Source organism: Rhodamnia argentea, chromosome 7 (genome assembly GCF_020921035.1).
Source record: "Rhodamnia argentea isolate NSW1041297 chromosome 7, ASM2092103v1, whole genome shotgun sequence".
NCBI lineage: Eukaryota > Viridiplantae > Streptophyta > Magnoliopsida > Myrtales > Myrtaceae > Rhodamnia > Rhodamnia argentea.
In genome coordinates, this window is record NC_063156.1 from 22,381,878 (window position 1) to 22,404,840 (window position 22,963).

The following is a 22,963-nucleotide window of genomic DNA, read 5'->3' on the forward strand; positions in this document are numbered from 1 at the left end:
TTGAGAAACTGCATTAACTTTTATTATATCATGTAGAGAACTAATCAATACTTTGATCAAGAAGGCTTTTGTAAAGCTATACGATCAAAAGCGACTAATTCCTAGCTGACGCAACGTACAGGATGCTGACGTTAACAGTGCTGATTGTAGTTGTAGTACCCTCTCAAAGAAGTAAACTTTTACAGGCACTCTGATAAAAATTACAGAAGAATGTGTTATTGAGGATAGGCAGTAGTTATTTGATCGGAGTCCAGCACGATCCCATGAACTGGACCCGTGCGATCCAAGAAACTACTACGCATATTTGCTGCTGAAGTAGCTGGTAGTTGAATGGATGGAGGAATAGGCATTTCCGAAGAGTGTCCAGAGATACAAAGCGCACCAGAATCATCTTGCTGCCAATATACCTCAACCATGATGCCTCTAGAATTCTCAGTTGATTCCGTTCCAGGAATCCCCACGAATTGAGCTCCCACTGGGATCTGAACCAAATTACCAAATAAGAACAAAAGCTTTTGTCAGCCTGATGAACTTTTAGTCAGTTTTTTGCAAGTCGTTCAGAACATTAATAGACTGGCTAGTACAGTCTTCGAGGACAAACGGCATTTTAAAGTAACATTACCAATGCTGTAGCCTATACTCTATAGGAATTTCCTCGGACTTAGTTTCTCACCTGGACAGAGGTTCCAGATGTCAAAGTTAGTGTGGCCAAGCGTCGTTCAGCTGCAGCATTTTCTAGTTCTGCCTGCTTTGCAATATTCAGGAAAACTTCCTCAAGAGTCGTCAAACCAAGCTGTATATCCACTATGCCAAACTCTTCCTGTTTATCTTGGAGCTCCGCAAAAAATTTCTGTTGAGCAAAAGAGGAGTATCACGAGGAAAACAATTTAGATAATCTACATACAGAAGTTCTTTCCCGAAAGTGATGTGAAAACAAGCATTTCAAAGATGGTTGAATCTATACGGCAGTGATATTACTCCTTAAGATATAAAAGTTAAAAGTTAGCACTTGAATGAATTTCAGTGCTCCCATGACAATCTTGAGCATTTAATTGCCATTTTCAAATCTAAAAAATACATCGGGTACAATTGGCAAACAATTCTCTTGACCAAGGACAAGGAAAATCTTGCCATTGACGGTGTTTCACATGAAGGGTGTTAACTTCCAACAGAGGAGCATTTCTAACTTTTCGGCAACAATACAATATCCATGCATATGTCAAAGGAGATAGAAGTTACAAGAACATCATCCTGCTAGACCAAGAAATGTAGCTATCTACATCTCAGAGAACATGTAACAGCTTATCCAGCACTGTTTCCCAATTCTTTTCAACATTTAAAAAGACAATTTTTGAAGAGCCTGAAAAGGATAGGAGTCAGCAATGGGATTAATTACCGTCAAAATTGCTTCTCTATCATGGGGTATAACAAAAGTCAGAAAGGCCTTGTTCTCCTCTTTTGGTACAATATCCAGATGCTGTGAAGGAAAAGGAGAGTCAGAAATTGGCATTAAAAAGAAGAGAAAGCTGCACTTCAACAAACAAAGAGCTGCCCTATCTGCTCACTTACAGTTTTGAAGAATTGTTTCACAGCCTCCTGATCAGTCTTTGAAATTGCATCTCCTCCAGGAGGACTTGCACCATTGTTGGCAGTAAAGCTCACATGGGCAATAAAGCCTGTTCCAAAGCGAGATTTGAGCCTGATTGAGGTTCCAATGCAGCGAAGTCTGCCCTTGGCCATTATTCCTATGCGGTCACTCAATATATCAGCTTCTTCCATAGAGTGTGTCGTTAAGATGATAGCGCGTCCTTTCTTGGCATCCTCTATTATGTCCCAGACATGCCTCCTCGTAATTGGGTCCATGCCTGTTGTCTGCAGCAGAAAACAAAGTACTTTTCAGAATACTCCACACACAAACAAAATTTGTCCATAAGACGTCATCCACATACGGGTTCATCTAAAACCACTAATTTGGGGTCACCAATAAGGGCTATAGCAACACTTAAGCGACGTTTCATTCCTCCACTGTAGCTCCCAGCTCTCACTTTGCCTGCTTCTGTTAGTCTGACCTCTACCAGTGACTTCTCAACCACCTGAGAGAAAACTCAAATGGGTTCATCAAAATAAACAAACAGGCAAAATTGTCTCTTAATGTAGGCGTAGAAGCAGATTCACAAGTTCCAATAACATCAGAGGAAGTAAGGAGCATGTACCGATTTGATTGAAGCAGGGAAGAGCCCTTTAATATTTGAGAAAAGGTAGAGATGCTCTTCAGCACTTAACAAGTCCCAAAGGATATCAAACTGCAATTGACAATAAACTTTTACAACGGATGTTCAATTGTTTTTACCAAATAGTTGCGACTCCTGGGAGGATAATTGCAATACTTCCAAACCTATGCAGCAGAATTATGCTCCTCTGCTGTTGGAACTTAAATACAAAGGTGATAAAATGGAGGAGAAAGGTTAACCTGAGGACAAACGCCGATGATTTTTCTGATGTTTGACATACCAACCGAATTTCTGATTGAGTAACCATACACCAAAGCTTTTAACACAAGACAGCAATATGACATTATGCACCACGTTATTAATAGAAAAATTCTGTACTGTGCAAAATGAAATTAGCCAAGTAAAGCTATTACCATCTCCCTCTGTAACTGGCGTGATTCCTGTCAAACAATTTATTGTTGTTGTCTTTCCAGCGCCATTGGGTCCAAGAAGACAAAACAGCTGATCTTTAGCAAAGTTCACCCACAGACCCTGCGGATAATTTAAAAATAACAGCGGTTACCCTTTCCAAGCATAAATCAAGTTATACAGGATACTTGTGTCTATTGTTGCATCTGTCATCTGATAAATTTTCGTACTGAAATGGTACCTCACGTAAGTTGATGAGCAATTAATAGAGGAAGGAAGTGCAGATAACTGGAATTGCTTAGTTACCTTAATAGCATGGTATGCAGATGTCCTTTTGCATTTAAAGCAACCGATTTGGGTAGTCCCAGGATAAGTCTTCCCAAGGCCACGAATCTGCACTGCAACACTGGTATCAACTGAGCCTTCTTTTGCTTGTTCTTTCACAGTACTTTCCTCTTGGAGAACATCTACGTCATCCGGGCTAACATGCTCCAATGGGGGAACTGAACCGATGCAACTACAAATGCCACCCTCTGTCAAGACAGGAAAGACTACGTCATGAAAACATGTAGGAGGAGGAAGCATGCCCACACATAGAATTTTCAAACTCTACCTTCCACTTTGCTTCCACCTTTTCCCGTCCAGTAGCCAGGATTTAAGAAATAAAACATTGGCTTCCTCACTCCAGATGCATTAGGGATTATATTATCAAAATAGATAGCCAAAATAAACCACACAGAGAAAGTTGCCACAAGCCATATATAGATGTCGTTCTGTTAGAAAAGAGTAGAAAAAAAGGTCAATGTGCCTTAACATGATGTAAGATGACAAGAAAACAAAGCGAGAACGGCTCAGCAGAGATTTGAATGACTATTTGTTAATGTAGGAAATTTTAACTTCAGAGGTACTACATACGATTGATATCACGCATTCTGTGTCGTTTGGTGCACATTTTGCCCGCCTACTCCAGCTAATTCCAGGATCCTCGGGGGTGGAAGTTGCTTGAGAGAGCAGGTTCAGAGCTTCGGCAAGGAGATTAGGTGGAAAGAGTGACCAGATGGCTCGGTAACCATTACTGAAGCTTTGACTGTAGGGAAACCCAAACAAAGTGACAAGCTGCAAGAGCCAAAAGCAAAGATTCTCAAATTTAACATCACTTTGAATACAATACCGAAATAACGGGTAGTCAGGATATCTTGCCTGAGTTAGAAAGCCAACAATAAATATGGAGAAACCCACAGTTGTGGATGAAGAGGCCTTGCTAACGAAGGCTGACAACATGAAGGCAAAGCCAATCTAGTAACAGAGAAGACCATGTCAAGATATAAGCCCTTGTCCGTTCACTATGGTGCCTCAAACAAACAATACATTATAGCATGGCATACCATATTGAGTTGGAATAGGAAGAACAACAGGAACACAACAGGGAAGCTGTTATTCAAGAAAAAATCAAACTGAAACATCATTCCAAAGAGGACTATGAACAACGAAGAAAGAATGGTTATAATGCCCTCCCAGGTGAGCCATGAAAGCCAATAGGCAGTATCATAAAGGCCCATCACAGTCATCGCCTGCAACAGTATAAAAGAGTGAAGGTGAACGCTCTATAGGTGCATAACGAAGATTTTGTAAGCCAGTAGTGTTCAAGGGCAATACCTGGCGGAGTTTCAGCTCCTTTTCTGTGATCAAGGAACTGATTTGAAGTACAAAGCTAAACATGGCGACTGCAAGGAAGAAGGCTGGCCCTGCACTGGCAACTGCGGAGAAAATCTCAACTGTAGGGTGTGCAAATTCCTTCAGCCCAACCACCCAACTAAACTTTGTATCTGCAAAGTGAAGTTTCAGGAGGCGTAAACAAAGGAATAGGTCCAATTTCTTCAAGCATAAAAGACTATTCAGTGAAGCAACACGAGGATGGGATACCTCCAATAAGAGACCGCGCAATTTCCCGCTCAGCTGCAATCTGAAGAGGTATCTGAAACTTGAAAGTGGGATCCTCAAAGAGACCTCGCTTAGCAATTGGAGTGGAGTTAGTTTGTATGCCATACTGGATGACACTGGCATTCATTTCCGTGAAATGCAAAGCTCCAGGACACCGCATAGGATTACTATACAACCACGCATCCACTTCCTCGGTCGTTCCAAATGACAAAACCTTCAGACACACAGAACTCACAGCTCATCAACCAATCATGTAGTTTTTGTACATAAAACCAAAGTTTCAATGTAAAAACAAGTTTAAATTACCACCTAATTCGGAAGGCACTAACATTACTCATCATTTTTTTCCACAACTCTATTGAAGTCCTACTTATAAAACCAAAGTTTCAATGTCGAAACAAGTTTAAATTACCACCTAATTGGGAAGGCACTGACATTACTCATCATTTCTTTTCCACAACTCTATTGAAGTCCTGCTTCAGCAAATTACCACGCAGAAACTTGGAGTTCCACTCCTATCGCTTTCTAACCAAAAGAACTTTCATCATCTACAGTGAAATACAAACTAAGCAAAGACCTCCTCCCTAGGTACAATGTTTTGCAATTTTTCACTGAGACGTAGGACAGCAGAATGTGATGTCGACATATCAGTACACAATAAGAAAATTTAAAAAACCTACAAATTGCCACATACACCGACACACCTTACTCTCAGGAATGGGCCTGCTGGGGTTATTGTTCCTTATGCCGTCCACGATCCTCCCGACCCTGTCGCTGCCGTTGCCGCTCCAGACGAAGTCGAAGCAGGGGGACTTGACGTAGAACTTGTCCTCGCAGGGCGGGATGGGCGGGGACACGAGGGGCTTGGGGTCGGCCACGTTCTTGAAGGCGGGGGTGTGGCCGAAGCGGGCGTCGATGGACTTCTGAATGGAGAAGAGGAGGAAGATGAAGAAGAAAGAGGAGAAGAGCTGGAGGAAGGTGGCCGGCTTGTTACGCCAGGAGAGCAACAGGTTCTTCTTGAACAGGGCCTTGTACTGCTGGAGCAGCAGCGGGGCTCCGCTCTGCAACTCCATGGGAAGAAGAAACCTCGCGCTAATTGCGGTTAGATCGAAGTCGAAGTTGAGAGCTTTTTCTGTCCTGATTCTTTTCGAGCTCTCTCCATGACAGAGTGTGTTTATAACGACTGAAAATGGCGCGTTTAGGAAAGGGACGGCGGAGTCGTAAAAGGGTCTAGAGTTTCGGGAATTTACGGATTGTGCCACTGGTTCGTCGGAATGGAATGGACTACACCAAGTGGATGTGTGGCGATGTCACGTGATGCTGTCGTGCGTCATGCAGAGGAATTTTAGCCGTTTTGACCGTAGGCTGGTCAGGATTTGAAGATAGGAACCTTCAAAGCATCTTCTTCCTGGAGGCCTAATTCCTTAAAAAAAACCGCCCAACTTGCAGGTTGGTTAATTATAATCAATCGAGTTAATTAACTCAGTTGAATGGTTTAACTTAAAAGAGCTTTCAAAGGTCTAGGACCATTTATGTTCAAGATAACTCCCCATGAAAATGAAAAGTCGGTGGGCCAACCAATCAAAACTCTAATATCCAATTACATAGAAAAAGAATACTATAAGTATCATATCTTTTGTACGACGTTCGCCTTGACACCAAAACTTTTCATAGGTTCAGTTAAATGTGACTTTTCAAAAACACAATAATCACTTCGATAGCGACTACGATTAGGAACACCGGAAATCCGACCGTGACAAAACCATAACATTTCCGTCGATCGGCGGGGCTCGTAATAGCCATGAATGACGTTGTTTAACCTAGGACATAGGGGCTGGAGGAGACGTCAATGAAGGCCGTGGAGCCGCAATGCAAAGAGGAGGAAAAGAGTCAAAGGAGAGGTTGGGGAGAGGGGAATGGGTTGCGCTTGCCGTAGAAAGTGGAGTTGGAGCTGCAGAAACCGCTTTTGAGATCGATTTGCAGTGGATCCTTTCTTTCTAAGAGCTTGAGCTTCAAGCCAAGCGATCTATGTTCTAAAAGGTTAGAGAGATAAGATAGAAATGAGAGATAGAGTGAGAATGAGTTTTAAACCACGTCATCGTCCACATTGGACTTCATTTTTTTATACAAAATAAATAAATAAATCATGTAGACATTACAATTTCATGAAAAAAGTCACATGGCAATAATTATCGGAATTTATTGCGAGAGACACTTAATTATCAATTTTTTACTATTTGGTACTAAAGTGATTCGACTGCAACTTTTGACATTAAAAGTGAATACCATACGAAAATTATGATGCTTAAGTATATGTCATTGATGCTCACTCTCTTTAGGGTTGAGAATGATACGTTACCCGCAACATGATCATGGATTTTTGTTCCACCCGGAGAATGTGAACGTGATGGGTGACGAGGCTAATTCGGTAATTGAAGGTGAAGAGCATGGAGGGCAAACTTGTCAAAAGGCGAAGAATATTAAAATTCGATAATCTGCAGGATTGGTGAATTCAGCAGTCAAGTCAAACAAAAGGAAAATGTTAAAAAAAACAAAAGGTGACGTGAGGAAACGTGGCAACGAAGGGTGCGGAGCACTTTCTTGGCCCGCAAGTAATCGCCCAAATGATGTCGCGCTCTTTGATCTTTACTCCTGCCTGTCTCTTGTTCAAAAATCGGTTAAACTCTATGGACCGTTCAATTAACGGTCGAATTGTCATCTCCTCTTTTTGCGCTCAACAACTCTACTTTCTTTACATCGCTTTTACCTTTCCTTTGCCAAATCTTCCAAACATCTATTGTTTTTTAACGAGAGCGATGTCGATTTAAATTTTCTCTCGATTGAGAAGTTTCTTTTTGTTTTCGATAAGCAAGTTAACTGGTATTTGCCAAGACCGGAAAGGGGGAGAGGCGGCGAGGGCAACCGATCTCTTCATAAACCCCGCAAAAAATATCTTGTTGCGACTCACGTGACGGCTATCTAATCCTTTGATGTCGGATCGAGTTTCTTTCAATTGAAAAGCTCCGTTTGTGCGTTGCTAATCAATCGAGAATGTTTTAACTATTTTGAAATCGGGATGTTTACAGCTGCATTTTTAGGATTTTATCAACGGGAAATGGTATAAGCATACAATTCCATGTAGCTTCATATTGCACGATCTCTCGAGAATTGATGACCGCACAAGAGAGACAAACTACATTCTTTTTTGTGGGTTGACATTCAGGCTTAATACCCTAGAAAAACCCCCCAACTTTACCTACAATCTCAACTCTATACTAATTTTTTTGTCTCGTAAAAAGATCTCAACTTTAGGTCCAGTCTCAATTCTACTTAACTTTTTTTTTTGTCTTAAAAAAAATCCTAGCTTTAGGTCAACTTCAATTTTTACCATAATTTATTTTTGTCTCATGAAAAATCAACTTTTACTTAAGTCCCGAATGTGCCCCCATAAATTTTTCGTCCAAAATCACCCTTAATGACCTTAAGTGGCATGTCCACGTCATTGTTCCAGTTTTTTTCCCAAAATTGAGATCCAAGAAGATGTCTTTCGGAGATGATTTTCCATATCAGCCCAAACAACATCATCTTGGATCTTAAATTTGGATAGAAACTAGAACAATTGGGGTTGATTTTCATCAATTGCTCTTACTCTTAAGAAAGTCCTCCTTCAATTTTGTTGAAGGATCTTCGATTTTGCGCTCCACCTTCAATCTCCCATTCTCGGGAGTGTTGCATCTCTCACAGTCGAAGAGCACACTTGACTCGAACAACTCACGCTTGGGAATTTTTTATTTATCAATTGTCAACGAGAAAATTTGGACGGAGGGTTTAACATGGACAGATTTGGGACTCAAGTAAAATTTGATAGTTTTTATGAAACTAAAAGTTAAAATTAAGGTGACATTAGAATAGGACGGCGGAATTGAGACATGACCTAAAGTTTGGGATTTTTATTGAACAGAAAAAACTTACTGTAGAAAGGGATCCGAGAAAAAGTTGTGAATTTTTTATGGCACAAATATATATATATATATATATATATATATATATATATATATATTAAAATTGAAGTTGGACCTAAACTTGGGAATTTTTTAAGAGATTAAGCCATGGCATTCAAGAAAATGTACGAGAAAAAGAAGTGGGAGGTTCAGCTGACGAACAGTCCACGCGCGCCAATGGCGATGCAAGGATGACTTTGACGACGACTATTGCACACGATAATTAGTTTGCTCAAGCCTGAAAATTTGGAATGTTCGGAATGGATGAATTTGGTCGTACCACGACTCAAGCCTGAAAATTAGTTTGTTCCCACGACAAGAATAAATAGATCCACGAATTTTTTTTTTATTTTTTTCATTTTCGTGGAATTGTCTTTGCAATTAACCAAGTTCCGCGTCGACCGAATATGGCGGAGCATTGACTTTGACTCGATTTTTTTTTGTTTTGTTTTGGTAATAGCTATTCAAGAAGCCAAGCTCTTGACGTAAGCCTTAAACCACACTTAGTTCAACAAAATCGTAAATAAGGTCGATGATATCACATTAAGGAGCATTTACATTTAGAGCAGGCTTTTTCAACTTTGAGTCGAGGGTTTTTTTTTTTTTTTTCTCTTTTAAATAGCTATTCTATAAGCCAATCTCTTGACCTAGATCTAAACCACACTTAGGTCAACAAAATCATAAATAAGCTTGATGATATCATATTAAGGAGCATCAACATCATGGATAAGGTGGAATATGCAAAAACATATGTCCCAGATGTAACTACGGAAATCGTAGATGGCCAATGTAGATTGCTTTGGACATGTATTTAGTTTTAAATAAACAAGGCCCAAATAAGAATGAGACTTTCCCTTACACTTATAAATCGCCTACCAGCCATTTTTATAATCGATGTGGGATAACCTAAACAATCAAGATTTCGATTTAGATGGCAAAAGAGTTTAATTCTTGTCGGGAGCACTCCAAATCCGTCCAAACAGGAGGGAAGAAAACTCAAATGTTGTCTTTGAAGTGCTTTTGCAGGAGGTGTTCTTGTCACGTTGAAATGTACAGGTAAAACATGCCGTCTCATAAGACATCAGTCTTGTCAGACATCTAATAATAAATTTAGAGCGGTGGGGCTGGAAATTGTGGTCTGTTCTGTGGACCACGTCCGAAGTGTGGCGTTGCAACTTGTACAATGAGAACCTGTGAATGCTCATTGCGTGAGTGTTGCAGATGTTGCCTCCGTCGTTCAGACTTCCAGCTAAGCAAACGAAATATCTATTCAAATCTGGTTTGGTCACTTGAAAATGTACTCCCACTTGCATTCTTGAAAATACTTCCGTGGTCAAATATAGTTTAGATACAAAAGTGAGTTGTGTCAAATAAGTCTCACATCAGAGAATTGGTGTTGTGTAGAGCAGTTAATATGTCCAAGTTAGCCCATAACTCATTAGCTTAAATTTTTTAATGAGGTAGGCATAACTTGATACGTTGATAGATTCGGATTTGGGCTCCCTCTTGACTATCTCCTCGGATGAAGATATCGGACTTCTGCTACGCGATCTCAACAGGCATCATTCATAGCGTTTATTTAGCTTTTTACTTTAGGAGTCTTTGACTCAGAACTGCTTTCCTGGAAACTCTGTTCTCTTTAGCATGAAATAACACTCCTAAGAGCTAAGACAATGCACTTTCTTTATTGCTTTTCTCTTGGACGTCATTGCATTTGCATCTGGTATTTGGCCATCATTTTCTTAGGAATTAAGGAAACAGCAACTGCTCACCAGGTTAAGGCCTGCACCACCGTCTAACCTAGTTGACTAATGCTCCATATGTGCACCGCTTTGGTTCTCCTGAAGCCACGAATGCCGAAGGTGCCGCCGTCCAATGCTTGAGCGCCACGTGCATAGTTTACTCGCTTTTTATATACACGAAATCAACATTTCCCATCGCATCTTCTGGCCAGTTTGCTTCTCTCAGCATGTTCCTGCGTGCTTCAATCATGTTTTAACTTGCAGCTTGTTAATGAAAACGACGGGCTTATTCTTCTGGCTGAAGGAAATGGTCAGAACGTCAAAACGTTTTGGCTTTAGACGAACACAAGCGTTTGATTATTACCAAAGCGTGTGGAATTCTGCAAGTATCACCTGGGAGTAGAGAAGTTCGAAAGCTGAGTCTGCTGGAATTTTCCGGTAGTTTCACGGATTAGGTGGCGTAATCTTTGTTTTATAATCGCACGGTCATGCTTTAATCCTCATATGACCTCTTAATCTGGTTCCCCAGTCTAGGGTGATCTTCCTGGAGATTAGTTTCTTGTGGGTTTTAGTAAACAAGCAGGGCCTTCTCGGTGTCTTCTAAGAAACCACATTTTTGCTAATTATATTCAAAGTCAACGTCATCAAATGCATTATAATTAAAGCAGTGTCTTCAGAGGCTGCACGTCATGGCTTAGATTAAGAAATCCCTCAGTATCTTTTGCTGCTCGGATTGATTCTGACCATCTCCGTTTGCTTATTCAACACGGTATTTGTCAATTTCCTTTACACGTGTAGAAACGTTTGTTCACGCGGTTTATACGCTCTATACATACATAATACATACGGTCTCCATCCATATAGCGACGGGAGGAAAAAGACTGGCGGTCAACAAATGGCAATCTACGGTGGGCGAACGGAAGCTGAAGATCAAAGACCGTGACCATCGAACAAGGAATGACGACCGAAGGTTGGCGGCCGAGACGTGATAGGGGTGATTGGTGGTCGGGGATCGAAGATTAGCGATAGGTAATATGGCAACTTGCAATAGGGATGCGTGAGAGAGGGAGTGAGTAATAAAAAAAATCTTATTTCTATTTATGTTCTAAAATTATTTCTAGGTCAAAAATTATTCCTGAAAATAGAACAATGAAATTGCATCACTAAGGCCCTACACGGTAACCACTCTGGTTCTCTGATTCTGTTCTCCGGAGTAAAAAAAGATGAGAATCTTGTTTGGTAACATAAATGATTCTAATTCTGTTTCTGTTTCCAAAAACAGTTTTGAAGCAAAAACAAGAACAAAAAAAATGTATTACTGAAAAAAAAATCACTTTTGAGAATTACAAAAGAGAATGAAGTCCCACATCTCTCATTTTCCCTTTTCGGTTCTCTCAATTTTTCCTCGACATAAAACAGAATGAAGTCTCATTTTCAAAGAAAAATATATAAGATAATAAAATATGACATAAAAATAAAAAAAATGGGAAATTTTTGGAAAAATTCTAAAAAATAAGAAAAATTTCAAAAAATCCCTAAAAATAGAAGAAGCTTAGATTAGGCTAGTTTGACCTCATTTTCATAAATATGGGCCTAGATTCCCTAGATTTTATAGATTTTGTTATTTTTTTGAAAAGTCATAACACATTTGCAATTAAACTCGAACCACATTTCTCTAAGCCCTTAGGGCTTCATTAGGGTTGTATGATGTGATTTATCAATTTTATGATTTCTTGATTGCACACTTGATTTCATTGGTTGTGATTTGCCTAGGTTTATGTACTTTAGACTTAGTCTAGTTTTAAAATTTTTTAGAAAAAGACAAAAATAACCATCGTGAATACTTAGCAAGCTCCCGTTCTTAAGTTTTCGATGAATTAAGACTGAGGTTTGATTTCCTAGAACCAAAAATGCGCACAATGTAGAGCAAGGCATTGCATTTTTTTTGTAAAAACGAAGGTGTCGCTCATGTCGATTGTCCGCTCGCTCAAAAGAGTTCGATGAAACTCCACAGTAAATGGCGAAAATGACTGGTGATGATTATTGATATTTACTTTTACATTTCAATATGCAATATGTTATATAAGAGAATCAATTATGAATTAATCTTCGATTAATTTGATATGTAGGATGAAATTTCGCAAAGTAATTACGTAATTATTTGACTTAAATGACAAAAATTGGAAGGAGCAATTGTTCCAGGGAGCAGAAATTTTGTGCGGTTATCAAACGCGTTTCTATTCCAGGAATAGAAATTTTGGGTAGTTACCAAACACGTTGTGATTCTTTAAAACTCATTTAGGAAACAGAATTAGAAAAAGTCATTTTAATTAGAATCATTTTTTCAAATCAGAATGATTGCCATGCAGGCTCTAAATGGATTTATGTTTCAAACTTTTTCTTCGGATTAGAAAAATGATTAAAAAAGAAGAAGAGGAAAATAGAACGGTTGGTCATATGGCAAATTCGTTATTTACATATGTGAAAAGAAAAGTGCCCCCGGGGGTGTTTCTGACCATCGAGTCAGACTTGAGGGCGGAGCAGGCACTTCGCGAAGGTCAAATCCGGTACATCGCTCGAAGCAAGAACAGTCGCTTTAGTACCAAAACCGAAATTAACGTTGTTAAGAGGGGCATATCCGACAAATGACGCCTGTGTCCCACTGCCTTCTCCTGTCTGACGCCAACGCAAGAAATAAAGAAGTGGGTGAAGTTCAGATTCTTTTAGAGTGCTTCTAAAACTCGCGACTATATATAAATGCAGAGACCCCCGAATCAAGAACTCCTCTTGTGGAAGATTTTCAATAACAGCTCAAGAAGACGCACTTAGAAAAAAAAAAAAAAAAAGGGAGGGGGGACTCTGCTTTGCAGGTTGAATTTGAAATTCCGTTACTCCTCGAGAAGCTTTAACGGTAGTGTTTAGTGCGGGATTCAATGGCGGAGCCGTCGCATGGTCCGGCGAGCTTCTGGACTCAGGCCAATGCTTTGCTCCGCAAGAACTTGACTTTCCAGGTTCGCTATCTCTCAGCGTCTTTTCTTTATGCCGGTTCTTTTCCGCGTTGAGTGGAGGGAGGGGCGCGTCGGCTTGGCTTTGGTGTGCGGTGATTAGAATCTCGAACGCATCATTTCAAGCCGTCTTGATAATACTTTGATTAGTTTAGTCGGGACTGTGGTTGGGTGTATTTATCGTCGTCTTGATGGATGGATGGATGGATGGATGATGCACGCAGAACTGATTCTCGCAATTTCAAGTTTTGATTTTGAGTTGGTGAATCGATAAACTTGGATATTTGCCTTGTTGAGAGTTGCTGTCTCCATTAATTTTAATACTATCTAGTCCGGTATAGCTCGTATTCGACTATTACGAATCTACTGTACCATCTAATACTGAAATACATTGTCTCTCCTCCTTTGTGGCACATGAATCGACTTTATTGGTGCAGTAAGGACCAATAATTTCTACTAAGGATGCGTCTGCTGACATTTTTATATTGTCCATTCACAGAAACGGAATATCAAGACCAATATCCGGCTCATTTCTTTTCCATTTGTCCTCTGTTTACTCCTTGTTCTCCTCCAAAGTTTGGTCAACCATGAACTGAACAAGGCGTCCAATAAGTGTGGCTGTAAATGTATTGATACGAATGGAGATGGACACTGTGAGAAGGTTTGTGGGATTCAGTACTCCACCATTGATCAAGTGGGAACCTGTCCGATACTAAATCCTCCTGAATGGCCTCCCCTGTTACAAATACCGGCTCCCCAATATCGTGCAGTGAAGACGGACTTTATTCCATTTAATGACTTGCCTAATGATTCCTGCAGAAGGACAGGGTCTTGTCCTGCTACCATACTTTTTACAGGAAATAACCAATCTCTTGGAGAAAGTATATTCACCGACTCCTCAATATGTTTTTTTTTTTTTTCCTTTCCTTTAAAATTAAGATGCTGCCATTTGGTAGTAGGATAGACATTGCTAAGTTTTGACTTTGTTTTTAACTTTATATTTTCAGTTTTGGTGGGGAATATGGTACCAACTTCTTCTCCTCTGAATTCTTCTGACGTTTTAGGCAGCTTAGCCCAGAATGTTGCGGTAGGTTTTCTTTTCATCTTTGTTTCACGTTATACTAGGATCAGCAATTACCGTATTTCCCTGCTGCTAATGTGGCTAATGTGGCTTCTGAAAATTTTCAGGGTTCTGCTTCCTGGCCCAACTTGTACAACTATCTTGAGCCTGCTTTTTTCTCTGACAAACCTGTTTATGAAGTTCAAAAGCAGTGCACAGGAAACTCTTCATTTTCTGTTGCTATTCAGGAACCCCCCATAACATTTCAACAGGGTAGGAAAATCCTTTGTTACTTCTTTTTGACGTGTGTGAGATGCATTAATCCTAATAGGTTTGCTGCTAATTCTTGTGATTCTTAGAGAAGGAAACAAAAATATGGATGCACATCAATTCGACAAAGTTGCAATCAGAGGAACTGATTCTGATTGCTAAGAATATACTTACACCCGAGGCACCAAGAAGAGTGAACGGGAACTTGATCAGAAGCAAGAATACTTACTTAAATGTGTGTCTAAACGCGCTTTGCTTTATGGACAATGTTCTAGAAGTGAAGATAATGAGTCCAATAGAAACCTATCCTGCGCTGGTTTTTTCTACTGATGCAAATAGAAAAATAGTACAAACAAGGAACAAAGAGGAAGAAATCGAGATCCATCTAAGAGTGCCTGTTTAGCTTCACTTCACTTTGTTTGTTGTGATATGGGAAACTTTGCATTCCTTCATAGAGAGTGCTAACTTTGTGGGTTTACTATCTTGATATAAGAATGGCTAAACCATCTGGCTGAAAAGGAAAGCCCTTGAATCGGTTAATCATTATATATTTATTCGTGGTCATTCCAACAACACCTATTCCTCCTACCCCTCCAAAACCAAGGGATTAAAAACCTTCACTTTGATAACCATTTATCCTTTTGTTGTGCATTTAGATGTAAGTTGTGCCCAAGGTTTACGTTTGTGGAGAAATAGTTCGTCAGCAGTAAATGATGAGCTATACAAGGGCTATCGGAAAGGGAACCCAGAACGGCAAATTAATGAAATAGTTGCAGGTCTGGCCGCTGCCTTTATTTCTGGCTTCATTCGCTGATTTATCCATATGTACAGACAATTCTAACAACATTTTTTTTTCTCACAGGGTATGATTTCCTTAATACAAATTCCAATAACTTCAATGTGAGCATATGGTATAACTCAACCTATAAGAATGATACAGGAAATGCTCCTATATCATTGGTGCGTGTTGCACGATCTGTGAATCTGGTAACTCCTATTTCTTCCTTTCTTTTTCTTAATCATTTTCCTAGATGTCAGCTTATATATTGTTCAGATAAACTAGGTGCAAGGAATAATCTTGGATAGACAAAATGAAGAGCCCTTTATTGTCTATATGACTACTTTTTTTTCTGTCAAGGAAACAATACATTCTTTCCTTGAATATTGCCCCATGTTCTAGCAGTGCATCTCCGAGTCCAATGGTTCTTCCCTTTGAAAAAAAAGTGTTTTCAGATCCACCTTGCAATTTTTTTGAATAAAGCTCTGTTGAGATACTGAAACCAGAAAGCCTGCTTGAACTTCCCTTTGAAAATGCCATGACTCTTGCACGTCATCTACAGTACTTTATGAAGGATGAGTACATAAAAGTGTTTGTCCTAGGGAAATATCCAAGGCTTGAATTACGAGCATTGATTTATCCAGTTACCATCTCTAAAATCAAACTTTAGTTTAAGGTTGTTCTCATTTGCATTGAAATTTGTCTAAGGTTTCTTTTCTCTTCTAGAGATATGCGAAATTTAGTATCTTCTATCATTTGCATAACCATCAACTTATTAGTTATCCTCGTATATGTCTTCAGGCATCCAATGCGTACATTCAGTTTTTGCTGGGGCCAGCAACAAAAATGCTGTTTGAGTTTGTCAAAGAAATGCCTCAACCTGAAACTGACGTGAGGCTGGACTTGTCTTCTCTTCTTGGCACACTTTTCTTTACATGGGTTATCATCCAACTATTCCCTGTAAGTGGTTGTGATAGTGTACACATAGTTTCAAATGGACGTTTCTGTCTCTTTCTCAGCCATACTGCTGTATTAGTTAAGGGGGGCTCTTGCGCCACAACATGGAGAAGTGTGGTAACTGAGTGGGGGAAGAACTTAAGTGAAAGTTAACTCTTGTGATCATTTCTTTCTGCTGACTTATGTTTTGGAACTAGATATATGATTGTTCATCACTCTGGTTCCAAGTCTGCTTCCCTTCCTGATGCAACCTTAATAATCTGGTGTTTTTTTTTTATTTATTTGCATAAATCCTACTACTAGACCCTCCTGTTAGTCCCAAGCTTTAGCATCTTGTCTCAGTTCATTTTTTTCGCTGATCATTACACCTCTGTAAGCTGCTTTTTTCCTTCTTATGATGCAGGTTATATTGACAGCTCTGGTCTATGAGAAACAGCAGAAGCTGAGAATTATGATGAAAATGCATGGGCTTGGTGATGCACCATATTGGTTGATTTCCTATGCTTATTTCTTTTGCATATCTTCAATCTACATGCTGTGCTTTGTGATTTTTGGCTCAGTCATCGGTAATAATCCATCTAGCTTCTTTTGTAGCTTCTTATTTACTTGCAGTTATCCTAATCGGTTGCAATTTTGCAGGTTTAAAATTTTTCACATTGAATGACTACAGTATCCAGCTTGTCTTTTATTTCATCTACATAAACTTGCAAATATCTCTGGCTTTTCTGGTGGCGGCATTTTTCTCCAATGTGAAGACTGCTACAGGTTTGACCGTGGTGAAATTGGTTTTATGTAGTTGGTATTTTTTCTTCTACCTTATGATTCCAACTAACATGACTGAAAATTTGAAATGTGATGACTGCAGTGGTGGGTTATATTTGTGTCTTCGGAACTGGTCTATTGGGAGCTTTCCTTTTCGAATTCTTCGTCCAAGATACGTCTTTCCCAAGTAAGTAAAAGTTATTACGACAAGAAAGGCAATCTCTAATTAAAATTGCTTTTGTATTCTGGACCTTTTGTGTGAGAATTACTTATTTCATGATGATTAAGGCAATTCATTAGTTGGGTGGTTGATTTCTTAATCAACTCCATCATCCCTTTTTTTCGCAAAGTTCATTCTACTTCCATTTATGTATGAGCTGCTTGTGTTTTTATTTTGCTGACCCCAGACACCACATAAGTGGCATTTTGAGCCACATTTTACATCGGCAGAGATAGATTCTCTTGGTGTATGGGAAGTACAAGGCGGTTCCATGGCACCATCTTCCCTGTGGTGTGCTGCTTGTGTTGGTAGCAAAAAGCAACAACCTAGTAGGCTTATTCCAACAAGTGGGATAAACTACCCAAATATTTGTATGACATTGTTTGATGTTCTTTATTAAGTCTTATGTAAGGTCTAAGTACTCTGTCTTTTCCTATAATCACGTCTTCTCACTAGAATATTTAGAGGCCATCATTCCATGTGTTCAAACCTCCTCGAGCGAGCTAAATCGAGAGAGGCTTGGTGTTTGTAGTAAACATGTAACTTCAGCAACAGTTGAGAGCAGTAAATTTATTTTGATGAGCATAAACTTTCTCCTCTATATTTTTGCACGAGAGTAATATACCTTTAGTGGGAAGACCATTGCTGCTCCTAGGGAAGGTGTTATAATAAGTCATCTATTTGCACAATGTCCATTTAGAGCAAGAGAAGGACTAGTTGATGCTTGCAGGATGTCATTTAGCTCTTTCTTTATGCATCAGGTCAAGTACTGCATGAGGGATTACTTTACTAGATGAAAGTCTGCAGCCCTTCTGAATTCAGTGCTCTGATGCTTTTATTTTTGGCCACTTATATTGTCTTTTCCTAACCAATTGTATTAATCTTCTGCAGGAGGTTGGATTATTGTAATGGAATTATATCCTGGCTTCTCACTGTACCGTGGGTTGTACGAGTTTGCACAATATTCCTTCACAGGAGATTCTATGGGGACTCATGGCATGCGTTGGGGTGATTTAAATGATAGCAAAAATGGGATGAAAGAGGTTCTGATTATCATGTTTGTCGAGTGGTTGGTGGTCCTTTTTGTAGCCTACTATATAGATCAAGTCACGTCATCTGTAAGTGGAAAAACTCCTAAGTTTCTCTTTGAAAGATTCCGAAAGAAGCATCCATCTTCTTTCCGGAGGCCTAGCTTGCGAAGGCAAGAATCTAAAGTCTTTGTTCAGATGGAGAAGCCTGATGTCAGTCAGGAGGTAACTAGTGCGTCTCCTTTAGTTGCTTTTTGGTAGTGGAAATACTGCATATTGACGGTTCTTTTAAACACTGGCCCCAATAGGCTTGACAGATAGATTACTTTTACAATTTCATCATATCTTAGACTGCAAGTGCAAATAGTCTGGTTATTCATATCTTTAAAGGACTTCATTTGTTTTGACAATCTTACATTTAACAGTCTTTAACCTGCATTCTATTTTCGACTGCTGATCATTGGTGGTTGGAGTGTTTCATCGATAATACAAAAAAATTTCTACATAAAGTGGATAATCCATACTGGATGTTCTCAAGTTCTGGGTGTGGTTGTTTTATTATTTGAGTTGACTTGATGACGTGAGATGATTGTTTTTCTTTTGCATGAATTTTTCTAGAGGGAGAAGGTTGAGCAGTTGCTGCTAGAACCAAGCACAAATCATGCTATTGTCTGTGACAATCTCAAAAAGGTGTATCCAGGAAGGGATGGAAATCCTGAGAAATTTGCGGTTAGAGGGTTGTCTCTTGCTTTGCCACCAGGGGAATGCTTTGGCATGCTTGGTCCAAATGGAGCAGGCAAAACCTCTTTCATCAGTATGGTAAGTGCAAATTTTTTCTATTTGGATAAATGAATCACGTCGGATTAACATTAACTTTGGAGCATCCCAAGGGAGATATATTTTGTTGGGAATATATATGTTGTCCTTAAAACTCAAGAGACATCATTCTATCTGTTGACAGATGATCGGCCTTACAAAACCAACCTCTGGAGCAGCCTATGTTCAGGGGCTCGATATACGGACTCATATGGACGGCATATATACCAGCATGGGTGTATGCCCCCAACATGAGTAAGCTGGCATTATGTTATCTTACTGAGAAATTACCAATCCCTCCTTTGTGCCTTCTGATTTTGATTTATTGCATGAGTCCTGAATTTTCCTTTCTTTATTAATTAAGCCTGCTCTGGGAAACCTTAACGGGGCGGGAGCACCTGCTATTCTATGGAAGACTAAAAAATCTCAAGGGTTCTGCGTTGAAACAAGTAAGCTGTTACTTTTCTTTTCTTTCTTGTTCTTTTCTAATGTCTGTGATTAGATAATTGAAGAAAAATATGTTTCCAAAGTGCAGCAAATTCTCTTACACTGTCATGCAACTTCCCGTGAAATAGAATAAGGATGAAAAAATCTCTATTAGCTGGTTACTATTGTATTGTAAGTGAATGAAGAATTGTTTAACTATGCTCCACTTCTTAGTCATTCATTCACTTTGCACACTCATTTTGTTGATCTAGGCAGTGGAGGAATCTCTCAAGAGTGTCAACTTATATTACGGTGGTGTTGCTGACAAACAAGCTGGAAAATACAGTGGAGGTATGAAGAGGAGGCTGAGTGTTGCCATTTCACTGATTGGAGATCCCAAAGTAAGTCTTACAGGGTATCTTATTTTGGAAGCACCAAAGACCCTTCAAGCTAACACTTCTGTACTAATTATTTTTCCTCCAACTTTGGCAAGGTTGTTTACATGGATGAACCAAGTACAGGGTTGGATCCAGCTTCAAGAAACAACTTATGGAATGTTGTGAAGCGTGCAAAGCAAGACCGTGCTATCATTCTGACCAGTATGTATCGAGAACTTAACCGCCCCGCCCCGCCCTCTGTCTCTCTCACTGTGTGCGTTTTCGCGTGCATGCTGCACACATGAGGCACATTTCAGACATTGCTTTAACTAGTTTTCCTGCACGTGCATTAGGGTGTTCGTAAACGCTGAACATAATAGATGCAGATCCCAATGGGTGAACATGTGTAGAGAAACTGAAACATCTTGATTGAGTAATCCTGGCTAAATGTTCCATAGCTTTAGCTATTCCTTCTATGATGAAGGATTACAAATTATATCTCACACTTGGAGGCTACATCACTGAAGAACTTCTCTTATTTTCAGCTCATTCAATGGAAGAGGCAGAAGTACTGTGTGATCGATTGGGAATATTTGTTGATGGAAGTATGCAGTGTATAGGGAACCCAAAAGAGGTAAATAGTAGATAATATGATGTCCCATTGGACTGTTAACTGGATTTTTTGCGTCATTTGAGTATTTTTCTCTTTTTCGCTTTAGTGATAATACAGAAAGATGTCATCTTTCGTTTCCTGATATAGATTCTTTCCTTTGTTTCAAATTTCTTTACGCGTGAACTGCCTGAGGTATAATTTTTCTGAACCCAAAGATAAATCTGGGTTTTGTTCCACCGTATCTAATATTTGTCTGCACCTGTATTTGATTTGGGTTTCTAAAGAAACACATTTTCACTCTGCAAATTCTGTGCAAACACCTGAATGTAAATTTTAACTTTTGACAGCTGAAGGCTCGATATGGAGGTTCTTACGTGTTCACGATGACAACATCATCCACTTATGAGGAAGAAGTGCAGAACATGGTGCAGGGTCTCTCTCCAGGTGCTAAGAGAATATATCAAATCTCTGGAACTCAAAAGTTTGAACTGCCGAAGCATGAGGTCAAGATCGCAGACGTATTCCAGGCGGTTGAGAATGCAAAGAGCAGGTTCACAGTTCATGCTTGGGGATTAGCAGACACGACCTTGGAGGATGTCTTCATTAAGGTTGCTCGCGGCACGCAGGCATTCAACGTGCTGTCATGATTGTTAGAGATATAAATTCTGACTTGATCAGAATGCTACACAGGATTTTTCTTGCCCCTTTTCGTCGTTTTGTAGCTATAGTCGCATCATTTCTCTACAACTACAATATGCACCATCTGGCCAGGATGCTTCTCAACTGGCATACAGATTAGCCCGCATTTAGAAAGTTTCCATGTTCCGTATATGTATCAATTACAGTCTTTTCTTTTGTATAATTGTTACCTCCCTAATGAATGAAATTTTTCTGTAAAATTCACAAACTATGGATCGACTATGCTCTCTCTTGTCCTTCCCGATAAGTCCGGTGAGTATGATTCGCTCCTACTGAAAACGCAGACTAGTGAATGTATTTTGAGTCACCTCATTAGTCATAGCAGGAAAATAGAGAACAGGGTGAAAATTTCTCCCATGATTTCTCTCCTCTGATGTGGGATCTGCAACATCTTGCGTTGCTCAAATCGAAGAATGAGTAAAAAATAGACAAAGACTGAACTTGTGTTTTTCTGTACATGGAGATTGCTTTTCAAGGATCTGAACTAATCATTATCATGGTTAATGATCGCCAAAACATGGATTTAATTGGAGATGGAGATTAAACAGCTTGGCCCTTTAGTTTAATTTGGTTTTCTGCCATGTGACTCGATTCTCACTTCTATGCTGTTCCGGTGAATTAGCTGATATTCCTCTTGGATATGATACCATTGACAAGTACAAGGTCAGGATCGATCTCACTTCCCTTTCTCCCTTCTTCTGCAAAAATTTACCTTTAACAATTTCTTTGAGTTATCTATAATTTTTTTTCTTTTTTTTTTCCCTTTTTCTGGATTAAAGTGCAAAAGGTTTAGGACTGAAATGATAAAGAAAAAAAAGGGTTTATGATTGAATTGACACAATTACAATATGTTTAGGATTTCATGGTAATTTTCGCCTATGCGGGTGTAACAAGATAAGCTAAGAGTTTTGATTTGAATATGGGCCACGTTTCTATAATAAAACAACATTAATCTTCGTGAAAGTATATTATTATTGTTATTATTATTATTATTAACCGACTATTTGGCTCTAATGTTTGGCTGAGAAGTCAAATTTTCAAAGTCCTTATATTGGGAAGAAGAAGAAGAAGAAAAGACATTCACTGTTCTTTCATACATTCATTCATCTCATAACAACGAAATCTAATGATTTCTCCTTGAGTAGACGACACATTCATTACTCTAAATATTCAGTATTAACATGCATCAGTGAGAAAGTGTAGTTGGAACTTAGAAGGTGATAACTCACGTGGCCTATCGGTACAATCTCAATCATAAACTTACACGTCGTCACCGCATGTTTTGCATAATACATTCATTGATTGTGAGATCGTGTGATAAAAAATAATTGAGTGAATCGTCAAACTGTCAAGCTAGTGGATTTCATTAGAAATTACCCCGTCCATACAAAACAAAAATAATTTATTTTCCCATAATTTTCCACATGATGAGGAGCCCAACTAAATGACATTCCCTCTTGATTTTGTCTTCTTCGTTTGGTACACACCCGAAAGTAACAAGTGCTTTGAGAAAATACGACCATCAATTTAGTCATAACATTTTCAATTTGGTTAATTTAGTCCTACACATTTAAATTGATTTCAACATAGTCACTCCGGCCTATTTTGAATAAAAATTTACTAACATGG

The 22,963-nt window shown here is 39.2% G+C and overlaps 3 protein-coding genes across 4 annotated transcripts in view; 2 read left to right on the forward strand and 1 right to left on the reverse strand.

Annotated features, from left to right (window-relative positions):
* LOC115734841 (ABC transporter A family member 2-like) lies at window positions 1-5,664 on the reverse strand. Of its 2 annotated transcripts, none has more exons than XM_030665797.2 (16): window positions 5,285-5,664; window positions 4,563-4,794; window positions 4,296-4,465; window positions 4,025-4,210; window positions 3,840-3,935; window positions 3,555-3,755; window positions 3,253-3,412; window positions 2,946-3,172; window positions 2,645-2,762; window positions 2,471-2,547; window positions 2,214-2,303; window positions 1,950-2,093; window positions 1,570-1,872; window positions 1,397-1,477; window positions 674-850; window positions 1-482 (listed from the first exon to the last, which is right to left on the reverse strand). In XM_030665797.2, the coding sequence occupies exons 1-16, from the start codon at window positions 5,651-5,653 to the stop codon at window positions 216-218; spliced, it is 2,898 nt and encodes a 965-aa protein (XP_030521657.1). In that variant the 5' UTR covers window positions 5,654-5,664; the 3' UTR covers window positions 1-215. The 2 variants fall into 2 exon arrangements, with proteins under 2 accessions (XP_030521657.1, XP_030521658.1); XM_030665798.2 differs by lacking the exon at window positions 1-482 and adding an exon at window positions 496-596 and having other exon boundaries at window positions 638-850.
* LOC115734844 (ABC transporter A family member 7-like) lies at window positions 912-21,528 on the forward strand. Its single transcript, XM_030665803.1, has 19 exons — window positions 912-922; window positions 13,120-13,334; window positions 13,828-14,209; window positions 14,336-14,415; window positions 14,517-14,661; window positions 15,315-15,434; window positions 15,521-15,645; window positions 16,238-16,396; window positions 16,797-16,959; window positions 17,033-17,158; window positions 17,259-17,342; window positions 18,267-18,628; window positions 19,022-19,222; window positions 19,365-19,474; window positions 19,584-19,668; window positions 19,918-20,046; window positions 20,139-20,244; window positions 20,568-20,656; window positions 20,983-21,528. The coding sequence occupies exons 2-19, from the start codon at window positions 13,257-13,259 to the stop codon at window positions 21,280-21,282; spliced, it is 2,844 nt and encodes a 947-aa protein (XP_030521663.1). The 5' UTR covers window positions 912-922; window positions 13,120-13,256; the 3' UTR covers window positions 21,283-21,528.
* Window positions 21,526-22,963, forward strand: part of LOC115734847 (galactose mutarotase) — a 21,374-nt gene continuing 19,936 nt past the window's right edge. The window contains exons 1-2 of the mRNA XM_030665807.2: window positions 21,526-21,582; window positions 21,944-21,997. Coding sequence (XP_030521667.1) covers window positions 21,556-21,582; window positions 21,944-21,997 — 81 coding nt within the window. The 5' untranslated portion in view covers window positions 21,526-21,555. The remainder of the gene's footprint in view (window positions 21,583-21,943; window positions 21,998-22,963) is intronic.